This window comes from Neofelis nebulosa, chromosome 14, assembly GCF_028018385.1.
Source record: "Neofelis nebulosa isolate mNeoNeb1 chromosome 14, mNeoNeb1.pri, whole genome shotgun sequence".
Lineage (NCBI taxonomy): Eukaryota > Metazoa > Chordata > Mammalia > Carnivora > Felidae > Neofelis > Neofelis nebulosa.
The window spans coordinates 57,036,105-57,057,534 of NC_080795.1; the positions used below are offsets into that span (position 1 = coordinate 57,036,105).

Consider the following 21,430-nt stretch of genomic DNA (forward strand, 5'->3'; position numbering starts at 1 on the left):
ACAAAGAGGGACAAAATAAAGAAGAGAAAATAAAACCAAAGTTGATGAAAGGGTATATTAAAGCAGCTACAGAAATCAATAAAATAGAAATAGAATACAACAGAGAACATTACCTAAGCTAAAAAATCTTTCTTTAAAAATAGCAGCAAAATTGCTCAACTCCTAGCTAATTCTATCTAGCACACAAAAGCAGAGAACAAGATTACCAATAATAGAAATGAATGAAGTGACACCACTACAAGCTTACAGGGATTAAAAAGATAAGGTAAAATGAAGAGCAGTTTTATGCCAATACATGTAGCAGTTCAGAAGGGCAACTACTTTGAAAATTAAATACCAAAACTAAAGCAAGATGAAACAGAAAATATGAATAGCCCTTCATATGTTAAACTACTTGAATTCTTTTTTTTTCAATCTTTTTTTTTTAAGTTTTATTTCCTTTGAGAAAGACAGAGAATCTCAAGCAGGCTCCGCACTGCCAGCCCAGAGCCTGTTGTAGGGCTTGAACTCACAAACCTTGAGATCATGACCTGAGCCAAAGTTGGACACTCAACTGTGACTGAGCCACCCAGGCACCCCTAAAGTACTTGAATTCTTAAACTCCTCCCCATAAAACCACTCAGGCTCAAATGTTTTTACTGTTTCAACCAAACATTAAAGTTAAAAAAAAAAATTGTACACACTCTTAGAAGTTAGAGAAAAAGGGTTAGTTTTTAATCAGCCCCGATATTAAACCTGGTAGACACATGAAAAACCAATGTCCTTCATCAAAATAGATGCAAAACTCCTTAATATTTTTGAAAACCAATCTAGAAACATACATAAAATCAACCACTCTAATTTGACAGAGTAAAAAAGATATGGACATATTGACAATGAAGGAGATAAAAGTATATAATTATCTCAATAGATGAAGAAAAAGCATTTGGCAAAATTCAGTACTCCTTCATGATGAAAACTAACAAGAAATTTAGAATATTGGGAACTTTTCAACCTGATAAAGACATCTCCAATAGATATAATGATTTATAATAGGAAATATATATTTGATCTTGGTCCCTGTTTCTGGCTCAGAGCTCCTAAAACCTTTGGAATTTTCTAAATGATAGGAGAAAAAAAAAAGTCTCTTTTGTTGTGTTAATGAAGTGGCTTTGGGACCTCACCCTAGTATGGGGACTGGTTGTCAGAGGAGCCAACCATGTGATTAGAAAGTTGCAACTTTCAATTCCACCCCTGTAAACTCTGGGGAAGAGGGAAGGAAGAGAAGTTGAATTAATTGCCAATGGCCAATGATTTAATCAATTATGCCCATGTAATGCAGCCTCCATATAAAACCAAAAGCACAGGGTTCAGAGAGCTTGTGGGTTGAAGAACACTAGGAGATTGAGAGTGGGGCCCTTAGAAAGTATGGATGCTCTGCACCCTTCCCACATCCCTTGCCTTATGCAAATCTTCCATCTGGCTGTTTCTGAGTTAATAAACCAGTATCTAGTAAGTAAGTAAAATATTTATTTTGAGAGCGAGAGTGAACATGAGTGGGTGAGGGACAGAGAGAGAGAAAGAGAATATCCCAAGTAGGTTCTGCACTGTCAGTGTGGAGCCCAATATGGGGCTTGAACTCATGAACCATGAGATAATGACCTGAGTCAAAACCAAGAGTTGGATACTCAACCAACAGATCCACCCAGGCAGGCACCCCTAGATAAATATTTTAAATAATTATATTTTTATATACTAGCAGCAACCAATTAATGTGAAAATTTTAATTCAATAGAAAACATAATTAAATATGAACAATATAATTTATAATATTAGAAACACACTAAACATTCTCAGGAATAAATTTAGCAATATATATACATGATCTCTATGCTAAAAATACAAAATATTGTTACTGCAGAAAAAAAACTGAAGACCTATATAAGTGAATAAATATACTAAATATGTTGTTTATTAGTTGGAAGATTCAACACTATCAAATGCCAGTTCTCCTCAAATGATCTATGGGTTCAATGTAATCCTGATAATAATTCTACTAGATAATTTTTAAAATAAAAATTGATAAGCTAATTCTAAAACATATATGAGATTGGAAAAGATACAGTATCTAAAGTTATCTTAAAAATTAAGAACACATTTGGAGGATATACATACAAAATTTCAAGATTTATTATAAAACCTATTCAACAAATAGTACCAGATACCTTTCTAAAAAAAACAAACAAAAAAACCCAACTAAACCTCAATTTTACTTTGTTATACATACAAGAACAAATTAAAAATAAATCATAGATATAAAAGGTCAAAAACTATAAAACTTCTAGAAGAAAATATGAAAGAAAATCTTTGTGACTTATGGTTGAGCAAAGGTTTCCTAAACAAGACACAGAAAGCAATAACCAGCAAAGACAGACTTTAACAAAATCTAAAATTTCTGCTCATTAAAAAGAGAAATAAACAAGTCACAGGTTGTGAGAAAATACTTATAAAATACATAATAATGAAGACCTTGCAACCAGAAAGCCCAAGAAGTTGTACTCTATCAGTAATTATCAAGACAACGCAAATTAAAATGTTATAATATACCTTTATATACCCAATGGCATGGATAAAATTAAAAGATTAGCTATACCACATGCTGGAAAAAATGTGGGGCAAGAAGTCTTCCAGGAATTCTACTCCCAAATCTCTCAGAAATGAATACATATACTCACAAAAAATGACATTTACATGAATATTCATTGCAACTTGTTTTTGATGATGGCCCCAAAACTGGACAAGGGTGAGGTGTCTACCATTAAGAGATTGAACAACATGTGACATATTCATATAATGGAATTCTGCTCAACAGTGAAAAAAGTAGTGATACACACAACAGCATGGATGAAAAAGAATGAAAGAAGTCTTACATGAACAGTACATAATGTAGAATTCCATCTGTATGGATTTCTAGAACAGGGAAAACTAACATATGATGAAAAAACAATTATTGTCACAGGGTTGGGGGAGCTGCAGATTGTACAGGGCCATGAGGAACTTTTCCTAGGTAACAGTATTATTCTATAACTACGGAGTGGTTTAACAAAACCACTTGATAAAACTCATGCTTATGAGCATGTTTATGAGATGTACATTCCATTGTATACACATTTTGCCGTGGTAAAAAAGAATCAAGAAAATAAGCAAGTATTAAACTCTAGGGAATGATAGGCATGATATGCATACTGAGATGTTTAACAAAAAATGTGCACTGAATTCTACAAGTTGCTTTGAAATGCATCAAAAAAAAAATGAATTGATGGATTGATAGAGCCCTGGAAGGATAGATACATATGTGATAAGCAAATACGACAAAATGCTAATTGTAGCATCTAGGTGGTGGGCACAGAGACATGCATATGTCAAGGGTCACTGCCTAGTGTTTCAACTGAAAAATTGAAAAGTTCATAATAAAGGGCTGGGGGGATTGGGAATAAAGGCACTATACTTACGGAAAAAAATTATAAGCACATTCCAGCGGCCATTCTTAGCCAAAAGTGTCTGGGGCTATAAAGAGTAAGTTTTTTTGTTTGTTTGCTTGTTTTGTTTTCATTTTGTTTTTATTTTTTCAAAAATGAGAATGACTGAACTACATTAATCCTTAAAATCAAGTTCAAGAGTAAGATTCTAGGGATTTGCTTGTTTGGCAATTACACTTTCCTTTGACCAACATCCTTTGGAATTTATATTAGGTGTTGACACCTACATCCTCTGCAATGGATGGCAATGTTGTCTTCATAGACCGAGAGGCAATGTTTTCTTACAAATCTTCCTTTTATGCCCTATCTCTTCAAAGAACAGAATCAGGATTCTAAACGGGTAAATAAAACCATCCTCTATATACAATATTCAGTATATAATACACAATATTATATACTTTATCAGGACATAGAGCCAAAAAATATAGTATTTCAAATTTAGTTTATATGTACATTTTCAAATTTATATGTAAACTAAAGTAACCTGTAATTTAGTAATCTGTAATTTACTACAGTAATCTTTCCTGTAGTTTAGGAAGGATTAAAAATATTTTGATTTTTTAAACCTATGTGAATATGTAAAGATCTTAATTTTGTACCACTTTTTATGCTATGGTCTTATAGCATATTCAAATATACGTGCTGTCATAAAGAAAACATTATTTCTACGCTTCCAAGTATACCTATTAACAAATATGTCTGAGAGCAGAAAAATAGGATTTTAATCAAAACCCCTAGCTATACCTTTTTAAGTTTCAAATCATGATTGTATTGCCATGAATATTTTCAAGCTTATTAGCAAAACGATATGTATCTAAATTGCTACACTTTTCTGCCATGCCTCATATTCTTAAACTCAGTAAATATTTAGAGGCAAAACATTGTCCATATTTTTCAATACCTGTTCATAATGGTCAGCAATTTTTAAATTGGTAAACAAAAAGAGTATCCTTTGTACCCAGCAGATAAGTGAATAGTTAGAACAATTTTAATTATGCTTAATTCAGTACTTGCTGTCATATCTTGAAATCATTTTGGAGAAAAATAAAGCATAAATCATACCACTCTTATAATATTAAAAAATTATTTTAGTCTTTGAAAAAAAGATAAAGCATAAATCATAATACTCTTTTAATAATAAAGGAGGAGGGGCAAGCAGAATTAGCTAGTTCAGTTTCTTTAACTGAACAGTTTTTTTTAATAATGAATTTAAAAACCCTAAGGGGAAAAATCCAATTTGCCTAAAATCAGGTTTGAAAAAAAATTGTATTTAAAAACTTTACTAGAAAGTAATATTACACATGTTAAAATCTTGTGAAATTAAAAGGGAGAAAGATTTTGAATGCGGAAGTCATTTTTCTCCTTTGATCATTACCTTTAAGTAAATAGGTGAAAGGAGGATTGACTATAGTTTAGAACGCATTAACTGCTACAGTGATTAACCCAGCCGAGTATGCAGACGTATAATTTTCGGCAATTAGTTTTCACCTTTTTATTTTCACAATGCCTGGAAGAAAATGCATCTCACCTTAATGACCTAAGATTCTCATTTCAAATACTAGTTGATTAACTTTAAGAGTAATCTGTTTAATAGCTTTTCTACCATGAGACATTTTTAAAGTTAAGCATTTTCTGGTTAGCATCCTTACCGATGGGATATAAATGGTCATCTCTTATTATGAAAAAAGGTCTGCCTCTTTTCTAGGGGTGGGGGGCAGGGGGTGTGGTTGGTTAAAATAATTCAAAAATCCGTACCTAGGCATCTGGTTTCAGATCCACTCCAGAGACCTGAAGAAAGGCATTCCCGTACGGCGGAGCCTACTAGCATGAACCCCGAATCACAGGTAAAGATGGCTGTGGAGCCATATGAAGTTTGAGTTCCAATCTTATTTCCATTTGGAGGTGTAGGAAGCTCTCCACAGGAAATAACTTAAAGACAAGGAAGAAGAGGAAAAAAAAAAAAAACACTTAAAGACACAGTCAGTGTGCACTTGTAACAAAATCATGCTTTCAACATTTGAATTGTCTATGATCTGACTTATTTATAATCGAAACTGACATTTGTAAAAAAAAAAAAGTTTGAGTGTGAAAATGCAGAGGAAATGACATAATTTAAAATTGATCCACTTCAAGTCTCATAAAACCTTCTAAGTGACAGTGACTTGTAATGAAGCTATTTTCTTTGCATTTGTGCTTAGCCAATCTGGTCACTCAAGTAGGTGGTTGTAAAAAAAAAAAAAAAAAAAGAAAATCACAAGATGAGAAAAAGGTAATTCACCAGTCTGACTCTCTGATTTACAAAGTGACACTGGGAAATCCTTTTGATTTACCTGGGTCAAAGTTTCCTCTGTACCTAAAACAGTGCTAAGATAGAACAGGAATACCTCACTTTATTGTGCTCTGCAGATGTTGTGCCTTCACAAAAGGAAGGTTTGTGACAACTGTGCGCAGAGCAAGCCTATCAGTGTAATTTTTCCAACAATATTTGCTTACTTTGTATCTCTGTGTCCCATTTTGGTAATTTCCACAATATTTCAAAGTTTTTGTTATTATTGTATTTTTCGTGGTGACCTGGGATCAGTGATGACCACTCACTGAAGGCTCAGATGGCCATTAGCGTTTTGAGCAATTTTTAATTAGGGTCTGTACATTGTTTTTGTAAACACAATGCTATTATACATGAATAGACCACAGTATAGTATAAATGTAAGTTTTATAATGCACTAGGAAGCCAAAAAACTCATTTAACTTGCTTTATTGCAGTTCTGGCTTTATTGTGGTGGTCTGGAACTGAACCCACAGTATCTCTGAGGTATGTTTGTAATGACAAGTAATTTTGGTTGAGATCTCTACAGTTTATAAAGAGATTTACATGCAAAATATCACTTGATTTTCACAAAAAAAATTATTGGATATAATTCTATTTCACATTTTGTTTGTAGGTTTTAAAAACCTGAAAAGAGACCAACTCACTAGGTCATTTGGAACGCAGCTCTTAGGACTCCCTTGAATTTAAACACTACAAATGAAATGTCTTTCTTGAATAAGAAACAATAGTGGATAATGTTTATTGAGTGCTTATTTTGTACCAGATACTACTGCTAGTGCTCTAACTTAAGTAATTCTCAAAAGAACCCTATGAGGCAGGTGTGGTCATTATCTGAATTGTATGTACTAAGATATGAGCACATAGTAGTTTAGTAACTTTAACAAGGTTACAAAGCCTGTAAATAGCAAAATCAAAATTAAAACACAGCGGTCAAACTCCAGAATCCAATACTTAACCACCAGCCCACCTGTCTTATTCTGGCTGCAACTCAGAGTTTCATCTCTAGGCTTTAGGTGGCCATTAGATGGACAAATAGAAAATTTGCAAACTTTAAATTATTGCTTATAAAAATTTACATATAGTGACTGTTCTGAACTAATCCCTCAACAACCCTTTGAGGTAGGTATAATATTTATTAATATTGATAATACTAATATTTATATTATTTTAAGAGTGAATAAATTGAGATTCAGCAAAATTACTCTTCTTTCAATTTTCTCAGTGAACTGCAATCCTTAGATTCCTTGTCTTTCCCCCACTCTTACTTGCAGGCAGGAACCTCATTTTATGTATCTTTAAACCCTTCTTAAGCATCACAAAAGAACCAGACAAACATTTGTTGAATGCCTGATTTTTTGTAGATACTTTTTGCCTAACTCCTTGAAATACCCCTATCCCATGTGCCCTTTTAATGAAATAATACTGAAAAAACAATGATGCTAGAGGCAAAGAAAGATCCTGGGAGAAAACCTGAAAGAACAGGGCAAAAATTTGCAAATATAGAGGTCATATTTTTAGAATATCAAATATAATTTAGACAACTTTTTTTGAAATTTTACTCCATAAATATGATTTTCTTAGATTGCAGAGCACTTGGGTGGCTCAGTCGGTTAAGCAGCTGACTTTGGCTCAGTTTATGATCACACAGTTTCTGAGTTTGAGCCCTGCATCGGGCTCATTGCTGTCAGTGCAGAGCCCTCTGTCCCTCTGTCCCCCTGTCTCTCTGCCCCTTCTCTACTCACACTCTCTCTCTCTCAAAAACAAATAAAACATTAAAAAAATATATTGAATAATTGAATATTCATAATTAAAATCATAATAGATACTTGTGTACTTATTACATATAGACCTTTGCCTGCTCTGTTAAGCTTCTTAATCATCATAATCATAATCCTATTTAGATATCTGATTTCTTATTAGTTTATTTATAAATTATGAGTGCCTATGTCATAAATGCCTTAGAGTTGTGTTGGACACAGAATACATTTTCAGTGTAGCATACTTCCTGGCACAGAGTAAATACTCAAAAAACGTAGTGAAGAAATTTCAAAGGAATGTCAAGATATTACATTTGAATACCCTATGTTCAGTTAGCTTATCTATATTAGATACTGCCCATTTATATTATGAGATGCATGGAAATATGATAATATGTTCAATTTGAATCAATGTTTATTTATTTATTTATTTATTTATTTATTTATTTATTTATTTATTAACATTTATTTATTTACTTAGAGAGAGAGAGATTGCAAGCAGGGGCGGGGGGCAGAGAGAGGGGAAAGAGAGAATCCCAAGTAAGGTATGCACTGTCACTGTGGAGTCCTATGCAGGGCTCAAACTCACCAACTGTGATATGATGACCTGAGCCAAAATCAAGAGTATGACACTTAACTGATGGAGCCATCCAGGCACCTTGATAAATATTTATTGAGGTCATGCTGCGAATCAGGTTCTAGCTGATATTTTCAACATAATATCATTTATAATAACATAATCATTATAATAACTAAAAGATAGGTATTATTGTAATTACCTAGTTTAAGAAATTTAGGATGACAGAGAATAAACATCATATAAAATAGTGATTAAAAGCCAGATGGTATAGAGTGCTTAGACTGAATCTCATTTCTCCACTATTTACAGGCTCTGATTTGAGGTAAAATGATTAAACTCAGGGCTCTGTTTCCTTTTGACAAAATAAGTGTAATAATAACAACTACTTCATAGGATAGGAACTAAGCAATAAATGAATTAATACATGTAAAGGGCTAAAAGCAGTGCCTGGCAAGTTGTCAGTATGCAAGAGGCATTATCAGTTTGTAGTAAATGATAGAAATCAAACACAGGATTTCTGTATCTAAAGCCCATACTTTTTTCATAAGCATTTACTCAAAAAACGTTACAAAATTTTAAGATTTAATGGGAATAAATGACCTTTTTAATAATATCAATCCATTATTGTTCAAGTGTGTTTGGAAAAGGAAGTGCTCAAGCAATTCAATCAAGAATAGCTTATGAAATAAATTTAGCAGACTGGCTACTTACTTTGGCAATATGGTCTTTCATTTCTCCAACTCCAGGTACCATTAGGAAGGCATTCAATAGAAGCAGGGCCTAGTCCATGGTAACCAGGGTCACAGCTGAAAACTACCTTAGTTTTGTATTCATAATGGGAGCCATTCACAATTCGCCATCTTCCATGTTCCAAGGTAAAGGAATTGATGCTTGGACACGTAACAACTATACAAAAACCAAGAACATAAATGTTAATAAGTCAGTCATGTCTCTCGTACTTCTTCACTGTAACTTAATCTATTCTATTGCCTACATCACCACTGCCTTAAGTCATTCACTACTGTGCCATACAAGCCTTTTAGCATTTTTAAGAATTTATTTTCCATGTTAATCTTCTCTACTCCCCCAGATCTATGGTACTGCTTGAAGTTCCTTGAACATGTTCTACTATTTCACACTTCAAAGTCTGTGTACATATTATTCTATTTACACAGAATTCTTATTACTACCTTACCTCCCTCTACTCTCTTCTTTCTTTTCTTTTTTTCTTTTCTTTTTTTTGGATTATCATATCAAAATTTATTCCTTAATAAAGAAATACATGAAATATATTTTAATGGTAATTCCAATTATATTGGTTTGTTAAAATTGTCTCTTTTCTTTGAAGCTGATTTAAAAGTATTCTTTTGGAAATCTTTTCTCCCAACTTTTATGAGATATAAACGACAGGATGCAGAAAAAAGGGAACCCTAGTACAAGTTGGTGGAAATGTCAACTGGCACGGCCATTATGGAATATATATATGCAGAGCCAGTATGGAGGTTCCTCAAGAAGTTAAAAAGAGAACTACCATGTGATTCATCAATCCCAACTTGGGTATACATCCAAAGGAAATGAAATCAGGATCTCAAAGAGATATCTGCACTCTCGTGTTCATTGCAGCACTAATCACAATAGACAAGATATGGAAACAACCTATTATTACTAATTTAGAAATTTTGGAAGGATTATATTTTGAGGAAATTTGTTTTATGAGAATGGTGTTTTTGTGCAAGAAGGTGTTACAAACTTTGGCTTATTCAAAACCTGTTCAGCACGGGTAAAACAGAAGCATTATTAAACACTATGTTAAGACTGTACATAATTGAACAACTTTCATTTTAAATGAAATGCCAACTAAATTGAAAAGTTAGTATTAAGTGAGAAGAAATAAGTGAAATATAGAGACAAATAAAAAACCTTGCTTAAAATAACATTTCACAATTCTTGTGCTAACAAATATTTTATCAGAATTATTTTCTGTCACCATTACCTAATATTCACTTACCTATTAAAGTAGTAATGAAAGCAATGGGAATATTCTAAATGCAAGTAACCTGAAGAACACCGACAAAAGTTGAAAGTTATGCATCATTTCAGCAATATCTTTTATCCTTATAAAAATCAGAGCCGAATGTATTGGAATATAATTTAATTAAGTATAAAACTTTACATTTTTTTCAAGGACTTGCATATAGAAAATACATGTTCACTAATGGATGGATTTTTATAAAAGAAGTGGAACTTTGTTATGTAAAATAAAATTCACTTTAGTTTTTTGACATACATAGTCAGGAGTTTCCAAAAATGAGTGGAAAGTCCTTATACAGTCTTCCAATTGTACATAGTATAAGACAGCTTAATTAACTTTTATTTCCCTCTTAGACATCACACTTCAGTGCAGGGATTAGTTCGAAAAATGCAAACAATACATAAAATTTTAAAACATACAAGATGTGAATAGAAACACAAATGATACCATTTCTTCAACACACATACCAACACAGCGAGGGGTCTTGTTATGATGGCTCCAAGTTCCATCTGACTGACATATGGCAGTGGTAAGTTCCTTAGATGACAATCTATATCCGTCATTACAAAAATAGGTAACACGCGTTCCTACCAAGTAGTCTGTTGTGAGTATTCCTCCATTTGTTGGAGCTTTAGGAATCCCACAGGAAATTGCTAGAACAAATACATACATACAAAATCACAGAAATAGAAAAATACTTAATTTAGTAGATAAGTCTCTTCAATTGTAAGGCATGTAAAACTATTTGAGATTTTATTAATTCCTCTGAAACAATTTCAGAATATCTCCTAGAAAAGCTTTCCTGAACTATAACTTTTTGAATAATTTATTTCAAACTCCTGTTGAATGTGTTTCAGATTGGTGAATCCATACATTATTAATGTTTTATTTCTTGGTTTCTTACTTGGTTTCTTGTCAGTGTGTGCATGGTTATCAGCATTCTATAGATTATATAAGAATAAAAATTGGGTAAATATAGAGTGTATCTAGGGCTAGTCCATAATTGGGCCACCACATAGCAAGTTTGGTCAATTACATTTGAGAGATAATTATTAAAGATTACAAAGGTATTGGTAAATAATACTCATCAAGATTTTTGCCAGGAATACAATGCATAGATGCATAGGTTTATTTTACCTGGAAGCTGGATATTGCTTTGTCTTAGGTCCAAACTCTATGTGCTTAGGCACCATCCATAGAATATCATGGGTATGGATATGTTTAACAAATACAGTTCCCGGAAATATTGTCTTAAACCTAGTTTGAATCATCCTGCATTTCACTGAAATGTCTTAGATGTGTTGGTTTTCATCTGCAATAAATCTGATGTAGGTGAAATTAGTTTTACTATAATGTGACAACTGCAGTCAAAATTTTTATTTTAGTTAATTGTATATCATGTATTTTCAAATCTTATAAATGTTCACATCTTATAAATTCAAATGACTATACAGATACACTCTAAGATGAATTGTTTGCCATCTTTGCTCTTCAAGGACATTATTTGTGTCTTCAAAAGTAAACAAACAAACAAAAGACATAAGCTTTCAATGAATATATTTGACAGCAAGACACTAATTAAAATGAGATTATTTGTAAATTTTGTATCATATTCAGATATGTGTAAATATTTATGCATACGTCTGCAGAAAAATTAGTATATTTGGTTACTGGTACAATCCAGAACCAGCTGGGATATTGTAATATCTGGCATATGTACTGTATTACCTCTATGAAATGGAAAATTTCTGAGTTCTGAAATACCCAATCTTACAGGTTTCCTATAAAATATTCTAGTTATATCTATATTTTTCTCATATTAAAGGAAATAAAAGAACAGAAAGCTAGGAGTTTGATTTAATACTTACAGACCTGTGTTCTAGTTACCTACCTCTCATTTCAACCTAAATTTGTTTCTATTTCTCTTAGAAAAACTACTATTTAGGTGTTTATTTTTAATTAACCCATGCACATTTCACTATAAAGTGAAAAGATCTTAGTGAAATCTATATGAAATTCACAAAATTGAATGGCAGACTTCCTACTGGTAATGGTTTGATCTTTTGTAGTCTGATAACCTGCAAATTATGAACAGAGAAGCAATGATGTTGACTTAATAAATTACATAAGCAATCTCATACAATTATGTTATTATCCGTGCAATCTAATTATAGTCTTCAAAATCATGTTGCAAACATAAATGGTTCCCTGATGTCTGTTCAAGCAATGCTTATATTTCCACTGAGGACTTTTGGGAATTTCAATTTGTCATAAGTGATCTCCCTACTGAACCCCACCAAAGACTGTGTATTTACTGATTTTTAAAAAATAAACTATACATTGTTGGAGTAATGTAGGTTGAACTTAGATCAAAATATAAAGGAAATATAGTTTAAATAGTATAAGCTCCATATATGTGGTTAGTATAAAATGGCTATATTTTAGAACTAAGAAAATGACAACACACTAAAATGATAGCACAACAACTATGCCTGTGGGTAGATTACAACTTAGCTTCTCAGCAATAAAAAGACAACAAATCAAGTTCACAAGAACCGTCATCACCAAGTGGCTGTCAAAGACACTTCACTCAAAAAAAGTACAAATTGAAAGTGAGGCAGAGAATGCAAACTGTTTCTACATAACACTGTACTATACTCAACTGTATAGTGGGATGAGACTGGTTCAATTCTTGAAGGAGAGGAAATCAATGAAGGGTCACTTGATGTATAGACAAATAAATAAAACACCTACCCAAACCCAAATAGAGATAGCAGACTAAATTTTCTATCTTTTACTGTGCTCACATTGTGCAATTGTAGTTCAAGTAAATATATACAAGGACGCATAAGGAGACTGAAGGAAAAAAGAATAAAAATGATCGAAGAATTTGAAACAAATTTGGAACAAAACAAAAATTTGCATAAAAAATAGCTCTTCCCAATGACATTTAACCATTTCTTTTTAATTAGTTCTGTTCAACTACAGATAGGTCACATACAACAAAGGTTTTTATTAAATAATCTTTTAAAATTGTTTTCATGATAATAAAAGATCAATTGTGGAAATCACTCCTTGAATTATAAATATGTTATCATTTTACTATGTCGAATATCTTTTTAATTTGCATTTTGATTTAACTATTCTAATTGTGGAACAATTTTAAGTCAGGAACAATGGGGAAAAAATTACTCCATATGTAAATGTCATATTGCATACCAAAAAAAAGTCAATGAAATTATAATGTTGATTATAGAAAGCAATTTCAAAATTTTAGAAAGTTTAGGACATTTTTTATTTCTTTTTTTAAAAATATTTTTATGTTTATTTATTATTGAGAGACAGAGAGACACAGATTGTGAGCAGGGGAGGGGTGGAGAGAGGGGGAGACATAGAATCTGAAGTAGGCACTAGGCTCTGAGCTGTCAGCACAGAGCCCGACACGGGGCTTGAACTCACAGACTGCGAAATCATGACCTGAGCCAAAGTCGGTCGCTTAACCAACTGAGCCACCCAGGCACCCCTAGGACATTTTTTATTTCAACCAACAGTTAATTATATTTGCTAAAGGTTTCTTAAAGATTATTATATATATCTTATATAGATAAGCAATAATTACACAACTGAAATGTACTAGTTCAATGTCAGAGCATTATAATATTTATTTAAAATATATGTGATTTAGAGGTTATTGTTTATATATTTTTCTAAATTCCCATAATTCTGAAATTATAAGATCAAAAATTCTTTTCCAAACCAGTTTAGGGAAATTAATACTAAGAATTTGTGAATACTGCCACTGTTCATTAGGCAAAGAAAAGCAGACGTTTTGATAGTTTACCAAAATATATCTATTCAGCACGAAGTCAGCTTTCTCAATGTTGGTGGTTACCCACTAAGTTTATAACTCTTCACAGATTTCTAATAAGTGATTAATGTTTCCTCAAGGAAACAATAGTTTTTTTCATTTCTCATTTATTTATGCATATATATGAGAGTTATCTCTTCGTGAATTAAAATCGTAGTTTAATAGGTAAAAGAACCCATTTTGGATGTCTATCAATACCTATGCTTATTTTAACTTGCTGTTGTTCAATTTTAAATTTTAATTGATATATTTTATATTTTATTTGTTTTATATAAATTCCTTCTGATAAGCAGATTATAGATAGATAAGCCCCATTATTTATTAACTAAAACGTTCTGCATTTTTTAATGTAAGGGGTCTTAGTTGTTTAATATGCCTCTATATGCTGGGCAGAATACATCAAATATAAAATTAAATTTCATATTGAAACATAATGTGATATGTTAAGTATTAAAATTTTTTCTAAGTCCGATGACATTAGAAACTCTTGTATAACTGATATTGCATTTGTCTTTGTGACTGTACCTAGCTAAGAGACAAGATCTAGTCCAAAGATCAAAAATGTGCCATTTGTTGAATAAGAAGCTCGAAATTCTGTTGCTATGTCAGAATAAAATGCTCAGACAGTGCCTCAATTGTTTCCTTATCTTTTTTTTAATGTTTACTTATTTTTGAGAGAGAGAGAGAGAGAGAGAGAGAGAGAGAGAGAGAGCGCACAGGTGGGGGGCGGGCAGAGAGAGAGACACACACACACACAGAATCTGAAGCAGGCTCCAGGCTCTGAGCTGTTAGCACAGAGCCCAACACGGGGCTCGAACCCATGGACCATGAGATAATGACCTGAGCTGAGGTGGGATGCTTAACCAACTGAGCCACCCAGACACCCCCTCAACTATTAATAAAATGCAAGTGAAAGGGAAAGACACATCTCTGTTAAGTTAGCTAAACAGTGAAAAAAAAAAATAACGTGGTGGTCAGCTACATTTTCCTATTTTAAATTTGTTGCTCTGAGAGCACATTTTTGCATACTCAGAGTGCATCTTCAGTGACCCTGCCCACTCTTATCCTCTGCTTTCTCTCTGCAGACTTCACATTAATGCAGTCTCCAGCTCTGGGTCAATCATTTTCTGACAACAAAGTCACGAGAATGGTAGACGTATCAATAAAGTTGTATAGGTGTATGAGCGGTTACAGGAAAGGCATAAATCACACAACAACAAATGAATTATAAAACAGTGTGTATCATGTTTCTCAAATTTATCATTCTGCATTTTTAAGTCTTACTTTCATGAAGGGCATCTATACTATGCTTCTGAATATTTATGGTTTGGGAAGTTCCAATGACCCAAATGAAAACGTTAAATGAGGTTAATCTTTTAATGCATGTGGGGATAATATACTTCACCTTGACAAGCAGGGACCGGTGCATCCCATGCATGATACCCATAGGAAGACTTTCTGCACACAGCACTACTTTTTCCAACGAGTCGAAATCCTCTGTCACAGGCCCAGCGGACCACACTATTAAGTTGTCCACCCGTCTGACTGATAATGTATCCATGAGGCGGAGATTCTGGTGTGCTACAGTAGAAAGCTTTTCAAAAGACAAAAGAATCACTGTATAATTAATGAATCAGAAATTCTTTACAATACAGCATGGTAAAAAAATCTAAGTGAATACTAGTACTTAAAATAGGGCAACTGCCACCTGTGTGAATTTTACTTCATATGCACATAATATAATTTTCTATTTTCTTCACAATCTGTTGAAATAACTTTTGGGAGACAAAACTATCTCTGAGCTTTCTTTTAATTTTATCATCATGGAAGATGCCTTCTGAATTGAAATACACATATTTTCTTAACACCCTAGAGGTTGAAAAGCCCTACAAATATTTCAGTGAATTTTAGAAACCGTACTTCTTGTCATTTGAAAGACCCATATGTAGGGTGCCTGGGTGGCTCAGTTAGTTGAGTGTCTGACTCTTGGTTTTGGCTCAGGTCATGATCTTGTGGTTCTTGGGTTCAAGCCCCACATTGGTCTCTACACAGCCTGCTGGGTATTCTCTTTCTGCCCCTCTCCTGCTTGCTCTCTCTATCAAAATAAATACATACAATTTTAAAAATTTGAAGAAACTAAATGCCACAGTCTTGGTAGTAATATTTTAGGGCATGTTATTTACCTGTAACTTTGAAGGTATTTCCAGACACCTATATCATGTTAGGTCAAGCATTTCACTTTGGTTGATTTCTAAATAGACCCCCACACTCCATAATCCTCTCTCCCAGTTTATTAAAGAGTTTCCATGCTGTCAAAAGTGCTTACATATGGTGATAAAAATGTCAATAAAGTAAAACTTTCTTCATCTTTTGAAGTCTGAAGTGTCAAAAGATAATCTCAAATGGCTTTTTCATATATATGTACTTTTAAGGCTATTCAGCCTGGCAGGATCCATTTACCCTTTGAAACTTCAATGTATTCATCTGAGAAAAATAAGACTTTAGGGGTAACTAGTAAGAAAGAGATTGGATCTGGAATACATATGTCATAACCTACTATTTCTAAAGAAAAATTTACAATATGTCAAGCTATTCTTGGGGTTAAAGTGGTGCTTTCAATATGTTTATATCAAAATTTTTCAGAAATATCAACATAAATAAGGGTTAGTCTATAATATAGTCAATCTAATGATTATAATTGATTGATTTGAATGTTTTCCCTTTAAGTTATTATGATCGTTAAAAATACATTTAATGTGCTGACTTTTAAATTCCATCTTTGGGCACAAATTTAATAAAAAGACATTTATATTGTTCATATGATAGAAATATAGACTGAAATATGAAAAAAATTTAATGATGACTGTGCATGCTTAAATTTTTTAAAACACTTCTTTGCATATGTTAATAATATTATTAAAACTTAACATAAATATATTGTATGATAAAACTTCTATACATATTGGTATTATGGTGTCAGTGATAAGTCAATTCTAATATGTAGAAGACAAATGTTAATCAATTAAAATCAAACTATCATCTTATAGTTTTAAAATCAAAGTAAATAGACAAAATAATTTTATTTGTATATGATATAGATGCAAATTTATATAAATAAACAAATTTGAGAGTATATTTTTAGAACTGAAATTCAAAATTTATTGAAGGCTATGCCTAGAATTTTTGTCAGAATTGTTTATAATTATAAAGTAATTTTCCATTGAATTGATTAGCAATGACCCATGGCTTGGGGAGACATGATCAGAACATGATACAGAAAGAGATGCCTGATTGGTTTTGAAATATTCAGTTATTGAGCACAAACCCATTCCTCTGACATGATTTAGGATGACGAAAAAAGGAATATGACCTTTGAATAATGAAGAACTATTTACATATACTTATTCAATAAGAAAATATTTGGCTCAGAATCATTAGACCCGATAAACAGGAAGGGGCATAGAAAAATTATTTCATCTTGTTATTAAAAAGGAATTTTATTCCATATCTTTCTAAATATTATTCACTGAAAAGCAGTAATAACAAAACAATTATTTTTTCAAAACTGAAGGTTTTTAAAGGATGTGCTGATCACTTCACTTTCAATATTTAACTTACTTAGCGAGTATCATAAATGGATGGATAATTAAAAACAAAGATTTTTACCATTGTATGTTTATCTTTTGTTTAACCTTATCATATAAAGGAGTCATTCAATAGATCTGATACACACAATTGAGCAACAGTATTGCTATTTTGCAAGAATTCAAGGGAAATAAATCTATTGAAAAAAAAGTATTGAAGATACCAGACTTTAACTTATAACTAACATATATGTCATAAATACCCTAAATGCTTTTAATCTTTTCAAAAATCACAAGACAGATATTGGATTATTATCATGACAATGGGGAAACTGAGACACAGAGAGGCTACATAAACTGCTCAAGGAACCTCAGTGCAGGACTCTGACTTAGATTCGTATCTAATTGAATAGTATCTGCGTCTGTGCTCTTTAGCCACAACCGTACTGAAGATGTCGGTGGGATCTGTACTGAAGTTGTAAGTATCACATACCTATATATCTTATCCGGAAGCCTTTTTTGTTATTGCCATGATCTGCTGACCATTGAAGAAATACTTCATGACTGTTGCTTGTTACATTAAAAGGAGATGAATAATCTCCACTGAGGGAAATAAGCACTGGACTTTGAATATTTGGTCCTTTGGGAAGAAAATAATACAATTTAGACATACCTGAAAAATTATGTTCCAATTTATCTTTAATATTTTATATGTTTAGAGTACTATTAAGTATGGTGACATTTTGCTCCACAAGCAATTTATATCATCAACAGTACCTTAAAACATATTATCTTTGTTTTAAACATTTAATTCCACAGCCAAAGAATCTATAATTTGTAAAATAATAAGCTTAAGTACAGTTTTCACATGGTATCTAGATAAACTTGATATTGATACTTCTAAAAATAATGGGGGAGATAAAACAAAATCATATAAGCAATTGTTTATACTGAAGGTCTGCATGTAAAATTAGAGCAGTTGAAATGAATTTATGAATATGCAGTAAATATAAATGATATTACCATCATACACCTGAAGAACATCAAATTCCTTTTCTGTCTGGAAGAATTCTACAAACATGCTGATATTATATCCTTTTTCTACTGAAATGCTCCAGGCACACATTTGAAGATTTGGGTAACTATCAGGGTATCCCGGGCTCAGTATGACTCCAGTGGAATCCAGCCGTAATTCATTGGCAGGACAGAGCACTATCAAAGAAAGAAATCATTAACTAATGCTAGTGTGTTAGACCTAAGTTTAAACTGCATTTTAAACATTGGGTACTCCACTTTCATGTTTAATAATTATAAAGGAGACAATACTGTGAATTATGTGTTTGAAGAGATAATTTGTATTAAACTTGCAGTTCAAAACATGGAGGAATGACCAAAAAATTAAAAGATAAAACATTTATCTCCTTTGATTTCTTTATATACTTTCCCTACATTTCCTCATCTTCTTGTGTCCTCTCCCCGCTGCCCCTTTTGTTTATGTCTTTGCTTGTCCTTTTCCTTCCTTCCTTGTTACTCACTTTCATTTCTCCTCAAACTTTAACTCACTCAGGTATGTAGGGCCAGACAAGAAATTGCACTCTTTTGAGAGTATTCATTCCTGGCTAGGCACTTCTGAACTCAGAGAAGTGGGTAAGCCATGAGGATTTAACACAATTTTAGGTTACCAGTCATCTTTCAGTTCTTCGTGTTGTCTCCAGGCCATAAATGTAAGACAAAGTATAACACTTCTTATTTCATAATGATACCACTGCTAGACAACAAATATATGTATATTCAAAAATACAGAAAATTTGTTATATGTTGACAATAAACATAATTATGATGTAACAGCCTCCAAAGTATAGTAAACTTTAATTGTTGGCATCAAGCATCATGTTTTGGGCCAAATACAAACATCTACTTAAATTTGCATTTGGAATGAGAGCGTGGGCAAGATGATCAAATTCTTGCCATTCAAGTGATGCTATTTCAGCCTTTTGTTTTTTTTTTTTCTTAAGAGTTTCAGTATTGGAGCTCCTCAGTATAGCTTACATTGTACAGAAGTAAACTCATATATACCAAACAGTATTTAGTTCAAATACAGAACTTTCTACTTGTCAGAACAATGAGAGTGGTTACAGCAAAATGTCCTATGTGAACTATTGCTAAAAAGTTTTTAAATTTTGGAGAGACCAGTTTTGGGGTATTATTACTGGGGACATTCAACTGGAATGATGGGCAGAGTAGACCACTTTTGAGAATTTGGTGAGTTGGAAATGTTTCACACGACATTTCCTAATCCAATTACTATGAATCAATTTCCATCTTGGAGTTAGATAATGTGGATCTCAAAATAATTAGAATAGCACCTTAAGCAGTATTCTTGTTTTTCAGTGTTTGCTCAAATGAGCTAGGCTTGGAAACACCAAATATAGTTGCTGGAATATACATGAATAGATGAAGGATATATATTCATCACTTCCTGGGTACAAGGACAATGAAATACTTTGAGCCATAAAGTCTCCATGTAGTATAGGGATAGAAAAGGATATAAAAATAGTAGATTTTGGCAATACATAATGGCTCTTTAATCAAGTTGATAACTTGAAAAGAAATAATTTGAAAATAAAATTAACCATAACTAATATTAAGACACTTGAAAATTGACTAAAGAATATAGCATAGTTAGATATACTAAAAACAAAATACTAAACATAGAATATAGTAAAGCTAAAACATGTAAGAGTTGTTTTCCTTTTTTTTTTTTTTTTTTTTTTTTTGGCTTTTACTTCTGCTTCTTTTACTTCAATCTAAGATGTTTGCTTCTTGGATATGACTTTAAGATTTCTCAAAAATAATTAAGTAAATGGTAGCAGGTCATAAGCACTCTAAAAGAAATCTGACCTTTGCTTTTCATAAAATGAAAAATGTGTAAAATAAACAAAAACATTAACTTGACAATCGTAAATGAAATGAAAAATTTGAGTCGAAGATGAAGAATACATATTAGTGAGTATATAGCTATGGCATATTGAAATGACAGATGTATATAATCATATGGGAAGCTGAAGTAAGTTTAAGGAAGGGTTTATTTAGTGTGTGCTCAGTTATTTAATACCGTGGAATACTTAACTAAGTATCTGTTTGGCTTACTGAGCATGTGACTTCTTCACCAAAACCATTTAGCAACTTCATAGTTTGCCACAAAGTCCTCCAAGTTCAGTCCTTACCCACCTCCCCAAGTTTCTTTCCTGCTCCTCCTCCACTGAAGTGAAATGCTCCAAACATAGTAGATAAACTATGTGCAGCTTTTTGAACTCTGCACATTCATTCATCCGTGCTTCTGTTTCAAATGCCCTTTTTTCCTCTGCTGCATTTGAAATGTTACTGCATTTCAACACCCAGATGAAATGTCTCATCTTCTGTAAAATCCTTCCTGAACCGCTCTGCTACCAATCTGAGCAGAATTGCTGATTTCCTTCTTGGTGTCTCTGCAATGTATGCTTTTACTACTGCAGTTAGCAATTTCATGGCTATTTCCCTAAATTTTTGGTGTCTCCCTTTCTGGGCTATGATTATCAAAAACCAAGTGCCATGTCCTATTTAATATGTTGGCCCCCATATTCTAAACTGAATAAATATTCCAGATTACTTTTGAAAAACTGATATGATTCAATATAATTTACTTTAAGTACACAAATTAACCTATTTTCATACTATCCAACACATACCAAGAAGCCCTGCAATGATCAAGAATAAGAGGAA

At 32.5% G+C, this 21,430-nt stretch overlaps 1 protein-coding gene across 6 annotated transcripts in view; it reads right to left on the reverse strand.

Annotated features, from left to right (window-relative positions):
- CSMD3 (CUB and Sushi multiple domains 3) overlaps window positions 1–21,430 on the reverse strand; it is a 1,263,431-nt gene that overhangs the window by 72,245 nt on the left and 1,169,756 nt on the right. For all 6 annotated transcript variants that reach the window (XM_058698868.1, XM_058698869.1, XM_058698867.1 and 3 more), the window contains 6 exons: window positions 18,692–18,880; window positions 18,162–18,308; window positions 15,490–15,678; window positions 10,684–10,869; window positions 8,896–9,090; window positions 5,274–5,447 (listed from right to left, as the gene is read on the reverse strand). In XM_058698868.1, coding sequence (XP_058554851.1) covers window positions 5,274–5,447; window positions 8,896–9,090; window positions 10,684–10,869; window positions 15,490–15,678; window positions 18,162–18,308; window positions 18,692–18,880 — 1,080 coding nt within the window. The remainder of the gene's footprint in view (window positions 1–5,273; window positions 5,448–8,895; window positions 9,091–10,683; window positions 10,870–15,489; window positions 15,679–18,161; window positions 18,309–18,691; window positions 18,881–21,430) is intronic.